At 40.5% G+C, this 11,248-nt stretch overlaps 1 protein-coding gene across 5 annotated transcripts in view; it reads left to right on the forward strand.

Annotated features, from left to right (window-relative positions):
- Window positions 1-10,301, forward strand: part of UBASH3B (ubiquitin associated and SH3 domain containing B) — a 160,284-nt gene extending 149,983 nt beyond the window's left edge. For all 5 annotated transcript variants that reach the window (XM_035264899.3, XM_035264897.3, XM_002754519.6 and 2 more), the window contains 3 exons: window positions 1,428-1,534; window positions 3,377-3,486; window positions 5,315-10,301. In XM_035264899.3, the coding sequence (XP_035120790.1) occupies window positions 1,428-1,534; window positions 3,377-3,486; window positions 5,315-5,452 (355 nt within the window). In that variant the 3' untranslated portion in view covers window positions 5,453-10,301. The remainder of the gene's footprint in view (window positions 1-1,427; window positions 1,535-3,376; window positions 3,487-5,314) is intronic.
- The last annotated feature ends 947 nt before the right edge of the window (window positions 10,302-11,248 follow it).

An 11,248-nucleotide genomic window follows, 5' to 3' on the forward strand; every position in this document is an offset into this window, starting at 1 on the left:
CTGAGTTTGTCATCCATAAACAGCATTTAGGAAAGCATTGCTGGAAGGATTAGACTGAAAGAATGTTAAGTAGGATGCTTGCCCAGAGCCTGACACATATGGGAACCTGAGTAAATATTTTCAGTGCTAATGGTAGCAGTAACAGTGTATTCTGATCAAGAAACCATGTGAATTCATTTTGAGAACTCACCACACCTCCACTAGGCACTAAACACCCAGCAATGAAAGACATAATTGAAAACTGACAAAGTAAGAAAACTGAAATGACATAGTTGTACCCAGAAAACAAGATAAACATCTTGTGGACCAGAAACAACACAGAAACTCTACATAGTCAAGTAGGGGTGGAGGCAGGCAGAGGCGGGCCCCGAGGGCATTGGTGACTGGGTTTGAAGGCATACGGGGGCACCAGGACAGGAGGCTCCGCTTTTATCATCCTCTTCCATGCTGTATTAGCTCATTTTTACACCGATGACAAAGACATACCTGAGTGTGGGCAATTTACAAAAGAAAGAGGTTTAATTGGATTTACAGTTCCACATGGCTAGGGAAGCCTCACAATCATGGCAGAGGGCAAGGAGGAGCAAGTCACGACTTACAGGGATGGCAGCAGGCAAAGAGAGAGAGCTTGTGCAGGAGAACTCTTTCTAAAACCATCGGATCTCATGAGACTTATTCACTGTCATGAGAACAGCATGGGAAAGACCCTTCCCTCTCATTCAGTTGTCTCCCGCCAACTCCCTCTCACAACATGTGGGAATTCAAGAGGAGATTTGGGAGGGGACACAGCCAACATCACATGCCTTTGTGGATTGTATTCTAATTATCATTTACATCAATAGCCTCTTCACCCCATCCACAGGCAGAGAACTTCTCCAGCGCAGAAACTGGGTTTTCATCTTTATGCTCTGCCAAGTGTGTGGTCTGTGTTCAGACTAAGAGAGAAATAAAAGGAAAAGACGTGAAAATGTTATAAACTCACAAAGAATCAGGTGGATCTAATATCTGCTTTTAAAACCTATCCTTGCAGCTCTTGAAGAGAGGCCTGGGAAATCCCTGCTGATCTAAAATCCCTGCTGATCTAAATAGGTTGAGGGTTGCACCTCTGCTTTGCTTTGTATTCGCTATGTGACTAGGACCATCAATCAATGGTTTATATGTTATCCCACGGGTGAAACACGCACTGAATGTCTGATTTTTCAGCTTGTCACTGTGACGCCGTACACATAACCATTATTTCTGTACATTTCCACTCCATGTTCATATAGTGGAAATACCCTTCCCTATGCCTTTCTCCTTTCTAGGGAAATGGATAAACATATCTATGGGAACTTTAGGAAGGCCTTGAAATAAAAGTTTAGAGTGATATCTTTCTTTGTCTCAAGATCAAAATGTTTTCATTTCCTTTGTTCATTTTTCTATTACAGACCTCACATTCCAGTCAGCAAATTAGTTGTTTCAGAATCCTATGATACTTATATCAGTAGAAGTTTCCAAGTAACGAAAGAAATAATAAGTGAATGTAAAAGTAAAGGTAGGTGGTATTATTCTGGACTCCATTCTTTACATACATGATCATTTCTCTGTAACGAATAGGCTATTCAAGAAGTTCCAACTTGCTGAGGCTAACCTGTCTATTAGGAAAGAAATGTATTTCCAGATTTTCTTCCAGATACTTTCACATTAAATTTGTAATATTCTCTAAGTAACTAAAATAGTAGATATTACAGGGGTTTACACCGGACTTAGTTACTATTCTTAATAACTCAAATTCTGCATTATAGCTATTCATCATTCACCCTGTGAAAGAGATTCCCTCTTACAATTTCCAAACGCTCTAGAATGCCACTGTTTTGCCTATAATTGATCCAGCACACCTACACACAACACACCTACACAAACACACATCCCTTCTCTGCTATCACCAACCAAGAGCTGTGTTCTATAAGGCTCCACTGTGTCTGCTATTGAATTTTCTAAACCTTGAGCTCAAATATTTAATATGTAAGACTGTTCACTATAAATTTTTTAGTGAAAAAGATTGCAAAAAAAGTATGGACATTCCCTTCATCTCTTTTTACTTTTTAAGTTTAAATACTTATATTCAAATGTTAACAGTAGACAGCCATGAGCAACAGTATTATGGATGATTCTCACCTTCCAGTTTTCATTGATTAGCCACTCACTACCATAAAGGTACATAACATGCTCTATCAACCAGAAAGTCTCAAGTGCTCACAGTTCTACAGAGGGAACATTTAAAACAATACTAGAGTCCAGGTGCAGTGGCTCATGCCTGTAATCCCAGCACTTTGGGAGGCCAAGGTGGGTGGATCATGAGGTCAGAAGTTCGAGACCAGCCTGACCAACGTGATAAAAGCCTGTCTCTACTAAAAATACAAAAATTAGCTAGGCATGGTGGCACGTGCCTGTAATCCCAGCTACTCAGGAGGCTGAGGCAGGAGAATCGCTTGAACCTGGGAGATAGAGGTTGCAGTGAGCTGAAATTGCACCAATGGACTCTGGCCTTGGTGACAGAGCAAGACTCTGTCTCAAAAAAATTATATTAGAAGGAGTAGCATGGAGAGTCCTGTGGACATAGAACAGTTCTGTATCTTGATTGTCATGGTGGTTACACAAAGCTACTACACATGTGATAGAATTGCAGGAACTGTATCGTCACATACATACAAATGACTGCTTGCACGCCTGCTAAAATCTGAATACGCAGTGTGTATGGTACCAGTGTCCATTTCCTGGGTTTGATACCATAGTTATGTAAGATGTCATCATTGGAGGGGCTGGGATGAAGGGATCATGGGACCGCTGGTATGTATGTATGTGTATATGTATGTAACCCTCCCATAAATCTATTATTATTATTATTGAGACAGGGTCTTGCTCCTGTCACTCAGGCTGGAGTAAAGTGATGCACTCATGGCTCACTACAGCATCAATCTTCTAGGCTCAAGTGATCTTCCCACATCAGCTCCCAAGTAGCTGGGAATACAGACATAGACCACCACACCTAGCTAATTTGTTTCTAATTTTCTATAGGGATGGGGTCTCACTATGTTGCTCAGGTTGGTCTCAAAACTCCTGAGCTCAAATGATCTTCCCTCCACATTCTTTCAAAGAACTGGGATTACAGGAATCAGCCATCACTCCTGGTCCCATCAATCTGTAACTTAAGATAAAAAGTTTTCGTTAAAAAAAAAATTAAGCTGCCTTAACAATAACAAGGCGCTTTCAAAATATTTCTTAGGCAAATTGTCTTCTCGAGTGTGTTTATTCCCCTCCAGAGCATTTAGTTAGCTTCCAGTATTTCCATGTGTTTATAGAAACAGTCTTTCTATTCCTTGCCATTTTCCCCCAGGAAATAACATCCTGATTGTGGCCCACGCATCTTCCCTTGAAGCGTGTACCTGCCAACTTCAGGGCCTGTCACCTCAGAACTCCAAGGACTTTGTACAAATGGTCCGAAAGGTAATTCATTCTTGTTCTTTGGGGTCTGTAGTGGCTAGTAGTTTGAGGTCAGCAAAATGACTGGCTGATTACTAAGTTCTTTGAGCACGTGTTTATGCTGGGAATATTCATTTATCGATTCACTCAACCAAGATGTATTGAATGATACTCTGCGAAGGGCATTTTATTAGGCCTTGGTGTTAGAAAAACAATGTGTTAGAGCTAGTTCTAGCTTCTAAGAGCTAAAACGTAGGAAGCATCTAGGATTTATAAGCAAATTGTCTGGATTTCCCTGAGGGAATGTGGATTGGATTAATAGCTGTCAGTTAAAAAGACAGCATTCAAAAGCTTAACTCAAAGACAGGTCCTTGAAGGTAGTTCCAGACATGCAGCAGTTTAAAATGAGGAGGCTGGCCGGGGGCAGTGGGTCACGCCTGTAATCCCAGCACTTTGAGAGTCTGAGGTGGGTGGATCAGGAGGTCAGGAGTTCCAGAGCAGCCTGGGCAAGATGGTGAAACTGCGTCTCTACTAAAAATACAAAAATTAGCCGGGCACGGTGGCATGTGCCTGTAATCCCAGCTACTTGGAAGGCTGAGGCAGAAGAATTGCTTGAACCCGGGAGGCCGAGGTTGCAGTGAGCAGACATGGCGCCATTGCACTCCAGCCTGGGTGACAGAGTGAGATTCCATCTCAAAAAAAAAAGGAAAAATGAGGAGGCTAAAAGGCAAAGCCAGGAACAAGACAGAAAACCCATGAGGCTGCCCCACACATCTGGAGTCTTCCTTTCTGTGCCTGTGGGAGAGGTTTTCTGGTCAGCTGCCTCCCACACGTTTCCCTTCAGGCGAATTACATACTTCCTTTCTCTGCCACCAGAGAACCTGGTTCAAACTCAATTGCGATTTTTTTTTCACATTTTTGAAAAGGTTATTTATGCATCTGTCCTCATTTGGAAGACAGAATTTTGTCTTGTTTGTAAATGCAGCTCTGGACACAGACAAAAATAAGTTTTAAAATTGCTGTGATGACTGAAGTGAGGGAGAACACAGCTTCAGCTTTGAATGTTATAGAGACTCATAAGGAGAAAAAAACGGGTGAAACAAATATTTTGAAATTGAAAAATCTTTTCCAATGGGTTCAAGTATAATTTCAGAAATGTTTGAGCTGCCTTTTTCTTTTCTTTTCTTTTGAGGCAGAATCTTGCTGTGTCACCCAGGCTGGAGTGCAGTGGGTATGATCTCTGCTCACTGCAACCTTCTGGGTTCAAGAGATTCTCATGCCCCAGCCTCCCAAGTAGCTGGGATTACAGGCACACGTCACCAAGCCCGTTTAATTTTTTTTGTATTTTTTTAGTATAGACAGGGTTTGCCATATTGGCCAGGCTGGTCTTGAACTCCTGACCTCAAGTGATCCGCCCACCTCGGCCTCCCAAAGTACTGGGATTACAGGCAGAAGCCACTGTGCCCAGCCTTGAGCTGCCTTTTAACTTGACTGGCAATTAGGAATTAACTCCTGGCATTATAGCCTTATGTATTTTGGTCCTCTTTTTTTTTCACCCAGTTAAGCAGCAATCTATGAACAATGACTTAATTATGTTAGAGGAGGTCACCATTTAGCAGATCCTTCTGATGAATCCTCTTGCAGTATAAATACTTTTCCCTCTAAGTTATTCATTTTATCCATTTTATTTTATTTACTGATGTTTGAAGGGAAGGGAATGAATTTCTACAAAGCCTCTATTCATTCCTGACCGCAATTCTCTAGGGCCACATGAATATCTTTGTACCTAGGTAAAAGTTAAAGCAGTAAACCTATCTTCTAATGTCCCCTTTCTTTACAACTCTTACTTCAGATCCCATATCTGGGATTTTGTTCCTGTGAAGAACTAGGAGAAACTGGAATATGGCAGCTGACAGATCCACCAATCCTTCCTCTTACCCATGGACCAACTGGGGGCTTCAACTGGAGAGAGACCTTGCTTCAAGAATAAATCACAGAACGAGAAGAAAAGACCTTTTGGAGATGTGTCTTTTTGTGTGTTTAAAAACAGTGGGAAGATCCACACCACATTCTAAGTGGACAGCTCAGAATAATTTAGCATATTTCCTTTCACACTTAAAGTTCTTCAGATGAGACTATGTAAATGAAAGACTTGATTCAGAGGGAAAAAAATGTGTTCTCTCTGGACTCTTGCCTAGCTCACAAGGCTTTGGAGAATTGTCTTCCTAAATTGGGGCACCTGCTACAGCAGAGAAAGTTTCCTTCCTTCTGGGTATGCACAGCTAAGGGGCCTCATTCCTTCCAGAGGGAACCGCTGACCCGCTCTAAGGGATGCAGGAGGAAGGAGTGTGCCCGGACCAGCTGGGGGAGCACTGAAAAGGCAGTTTGGAAATGGAGTCTTCTTTTGATCTCCATTTTTTAGTTAGGCAGAGCCAAGCTGAGGAATCCTTTTAAGATTATTAGCAAACATGCCCTGAAGAAAGTTGTTTTTAGATTACACATGAAATCCTACCCTCACTAGACCCCACACACCAGTGTCGCTGGCTGAAGACACGCGCTTAAGGATGCTAACATTTACCCTGGTACTGCCACATTTTTCTCTAGAGCTGCTGGCCCTTCTTGCTACAGCCCTTCCCCCCTTGCTTCTGTGAAATGGGGAGACAAAGCACTTTTGCTCTCCAAAGCACTTTTGGATACTCAGGAGGAAAGATAAGATACATGTGTGAAGTATTTAATCACAGGAGCAAAGAATTTGCAAAATAGGAAGTGACTTGGAATGACACATGTTGTAGCCTAACGTGCTACTGCATTTCTAAATCACCAATATTTGCTTGTCTTTGCCCCTAGATTCTAGACTATGTTAACTAGTTAAGGATGTCACATTTTGGACGGATGTATGTTAGATACATTACCTGTAGCAAGAAGTTCATTCTGTGCAATATGGATATGTTTGCAAACCATACCAAGGGTCCGGTTGTTGTACATTTACGTACATGTCAACCATAACAGAACATTCACAAATGCACCAGTTATACCAGGGATGTATAGTAAGTCAGGGAACTAATTTAAACGATGACAGTCATGGCTGCACTGCTACTTGTGTTGTCGTCTTGTTTGTTTTTCTATGATAATTTAAAATATAAAGGTAGGGCTACTTGAGGAAATGTGGAGAGCCACATTCTGTGGTTTCTCATTATGCTTACTTCCTGCATTTAGAAGGAGTTTATTTAAAAGAAAAATAAATGACAATCAAACCAAATCATCAGTTACCAACGTCTGTTTAATTGTGTGACTATCTGACAGTTGATGGCCACAGATGATGGTCCGCTGTGGTATAGTTGACGCTGTAGAAGATGTGTGCATAGTGGAATGCCAGCCCTTTAAAGAAACATGAGTTAGTGTAAAATGAATCTTTATATGTTGTAGTAACATTGACTACATTTCAAAACTCAGATGCATAAAATGTATGGTATATAAAAACAGATCTATGCTTGTATTTGAAACTAGAACTTGATAACCCCTAGAAAGAAGAGGACGTGAAAGGATGCTGGCTATATATGTTAATCAGAAAAAGGATTATAGTTGTTTTGTTTTCAGAAACAGGGTCTCACTATATTGCTTAGGCTGGTCTTGTACTCCTGGGCTCAAACGATCCTCCGGCCTCTGCCTCCCAAATTGCTAGGATTAACAGGTGTGAGCCACCATGCCTGGCCTATAATTGTATTTTTTTAGGACACTTAGAAAAATATGTCATGTATTTTACATTTTGAGAAACAAATCATGGTTTCTTCTGGCATTGCAAAAACGCTGACCTACCTTCTGGGTATGGAAATAGACCTGTGGTGACATGTTAATTTAAATGTTGTGGGGGAATAGTCCCAATAAAGGTCTTAAAAGTCACATTACAACTAACGTACTGGCGCTACCATTTATTCTTCTGGTATTTGTAATGAAGTGAATCCACTGTTTAATCAGATCCATAATCTTTAACAGATTCACCACAAATTTTTGTGGGCGTTAAGTGCTCAGAATAATGCTTGAATGTTTCACCTTGAAACTGTAGCAGTGTAGCTGTAACTGTGAAATAGAGTCTGGAATAGGTTATCTGCTCCATCTCTCGAGGTTGTCTTAGTCCTGTGATGACCTGATACATCTGTTTGACTGGGCTACAATCCATTGTTGCTAGTCCAATATGGACACTGCCTTAGGCAATGGTCTATATAAGCAAAAGGAGATAGACATCTGAAATAATTTTCTGAGTAATTTAGGTGGAAAACAAGACAGAGTGTATTTCTCTGCTTTCATTATTCAAATTGCTTGTCAAAATGGCCCAAATGATCCGAATTCACATTGTTCTTGCACACTTACCCATTTAAAAAATGAAACTTGTACTGCAACTGAGAAATTATTTGGAAATCATGTGGAATCTAGGTATAATAACAGAAACAGACAACTATATTACTCAATTTCACATACATCCAAAAATTATAGACTAATATTATATATAACCTCAAGTTGTGGCTGGTTCTTTCTGATCTAAGCTGATGCTTATTAGAACAAATGATGCATAGGGAGAGGAGAAGGAAGGAAGGGCAAGGAAGGAATTGACAGGTAAGAAGCAATGCTTTCTTGTACAGAGGAATTTTTTTTTTTTTTTTTTTTTGAGACGGAGTCTTGCTCTGTCTCCAGGCTGGAGTGCAATGGCGCAATCTCAGCTCACTGCAACCTCTGCCTCCTGGGTTCAAGTGATTCTTCCGCCTTAGCCTGCCGAGTAGCTAGGACCACAGGTGCGTGCCACCACCCCTGGCTAATTTTTTCGTATTTTTAGTAGAGATGGGGTTTCACCGTATTGGCCAGGATGGTCTTAATCTCTTGACCTTGTGATCCGCCCGCCTCGGCCTCCCAAAATGCTGGGATTACAGGCATGAGCCACCGCGCCTGGCAGGAATTTTTTTTTTTTTTTAATGTAGAAAGTTATTTGAAATGAACTAGGTGAAAAGAAATTAACTAAATGATGTAATCTGGGATTGAAAGTCTGAAACCATTTCCTTCTTCCACAAGTGTGCCACATCAATCTGATAATGCCCCAGTGTTATTCATAGATAGAACTTTGTTTCCTGTGATTTTAAAATACCGCATCTATTCCTCCATGGACTAGAGTAATTGGCACATTTTAATGCATAAGCTGGGGGTTTCATTTTCCCAGGCTCTCTTCACCATCACTGCATTGGTAGCTAGGAGCTTATTGCTCACCCCAGTATGGAGTTCAGATTACAGTGTTTTCCATTACATTTAGATTCATAGAATCTGAATGGCTGATTAAATGGCCATCTGATGGCTGAAAGAGGGGGATATTTTTCACTCTGTAGTGAAAGACTTGGAGGAGTTTCTACTTTTTATTTTAATTATACTTTAACCAAAGAATTATTTTAAAATAACCTTATATTTGAAAGATGATTTTGCAAAAAATAAAAAATAAAAAATATGTCTTCCGGAGTGACGTCTGTTTGGTAAATAATTGTTGATAATTTTCTTGTTAGTGGTATTTGGAATGCATATAGATTGTCTTCTCAGTGTGCTTAGCATTACCATAAATGTATCTTTTCCACTCAACTAGCTGTATTCGTATTAAAATGAAGTCTCTTATTTCAATTATCTAGTGTCATTGGGAACTAATTGAACAGCTACAGTAAAAGTTCCTATCTCATTGCCTTTGTGGAAAGGCCTCCCTGTGTGGTAAAAGGAAGGCATTCCTCCCTAACCTAGGCACTCTGCAAGTCCAGTGTTTAATTTCAAAGCAGTGATGAATTGCTGTTTTGAAATTATTCTAAGTAATCCTTGTGTTAGAATACAGATGAACCTCCGTTTGATTTCACAGGCTTCAGCACAGACAACTGTTACTGAATCTGCACGGACTTAGATAATGAGGTGCAGGGTTATTTGCATTTAAATTGTAATCCAGCACACGTGTGAGAAAGAAGAGGCGCTAGTCTAACGAGGTTGCCTTGTGGGGAGAGATGAGATCGGCGGAGGAGGGTAGGGAAAAGAGCAATTTAACATCTATTTAGGTTAATGTTCACTTTACAAAGGTGATGGAGGATATTTTGTTAGGTGATGGCAGATGCTTTTCATTTTTAAACATAGGATTAAAATTGGATTTGCTTCTCTTTAATACTTTAACATATTGAATTTTCCTGGGAAAGTGACTAGCTATAATGAAAATCCAAGGGAAGGGGGAAAAAGATTATAAATGTAGATGAAATAACTTCATTTTAAAAAACAAATAATCGTAGGTTTGGTGTATGTAGGTTTAAAATTATAGTGATGAGTAGGCAAACAATATACAATCAGTTCTTGCAAATATTTTACACTTAGCTGTCATTACTCACACAACAAATTGGAATTTTGCAGCTGTTCATCTATCACGGACTCTGTACAGGATAGATGTGTATAATGGAAAATATGTACTGCTTCTTTCTCTGATTGTCACTCAAGATGCAAACACATTGCCAAGGCATTTTGGTTACACACAGATCATTCTAAACCTGTTATCCTGGAGAGGTATATTGGTTTCTTTCTCATTTATAAGGCTATTGTATTTTTTTTCTATGTGATTCAGGTGTATTTATTTGAAGAATATTTGTAATTATAGGAAAACCACACCTACATGTATTGCCAAATTCTTTGTAAACTCTCCGTGGCATTTGTGCTTTCCTGGCTGAGAGCTCTCCCCTGTTGATACAGCTATGGCACCATTGTAATTACAGATGCACCTTTCAGGAGCATCTCCATTAAATGGTTCATAGATGATTTAATAAAAAGAAACTGTTCTTAGTTGATCCAGAGCAATGTCATTTTAAATTCCGAGTGGTCTCTTCCTGTCGTGTTTTCAGATGTTACTTTGTCATTATTATTTCGTAAGTGTGCATGAAGAGTGTGATTCTGCTTTCGATTGGCCAGGGGGCGCTTGCTGCTGATGGAAGGGGAGGGTGCTCCAGCAGTACTGTGTGTATCTGGATGCTTCTGACTAGGCCTCAAGTCCCCATGCCATTCAGACTGGGGAGCTGAACACCCACCCATGTGTGAAAAAAACAAGCTCCAAAATGCTTCCCCTGCCCTATGTACAAACTATGGGGACACAAAATATCTTTCCTTCTACCTATCCTAGGTTGAGGGCTGAGGCTCCTATAACAAAAGATTAAAAAAGAAAAAGCATACAAGTTTTTCATGTCTTGTGGCCGAGGGAAAGCTTCCCCTTTGCCCTCTAAGTTTCACTGAAAATCACTGACAAAAGGCAGATTAATAGAAAAGGCATATAAATTTATTACCTACATGAACATGCGGAGTGAGTGCCCAATTTCCCAATGGGGTACAGACACTTACATACCCTACATCTTAGGGGAAAGCAAATGGGGAAGTGTGGATGTAGGCAGATAGTAGATGATTTTTAAAGAAATTCAATGGACTTGAAGAGCATACAATGGTCTGGGACAAAGTCGCTTGGGCCCACACAGTGGACAGTCATTTGGGACAAAAGTCTGTCCAGATTTGTTGGCAGACTTTAGTCTTCCTGACTGTGATGTGAGTTCGGTCAATGAAAACGCCAAGAAGGGACCAGAAATAATTGTTTCCTACTTTGGGACAGGTAGAGGACTGAGAGGGAATAGGGGAAGGAAAAGCAATTGTCCTCCTTGGTGGGTCTGTCCAGTCTTTATGTAGATAGGGGAAAGGTCTCTTCTAGCATCTGTTGATCTCTGAGGGCCTTTAATTCAAAATACTCAGCTGC

This window comes from Callithrix jacchus, chromosome 10 (genome assembly GCF_049354715.1).
Source record: "Callithrix jacchus isolate 240 chromosome 10, calJac240_pri, whole genome shotgun sequence".
NCBI classification, from domain to species: Eukaryota; Metazoa; Chordata; class Mammalia; order Primates; family Cebidae; genus Callithrix; species Callithrix jacchus.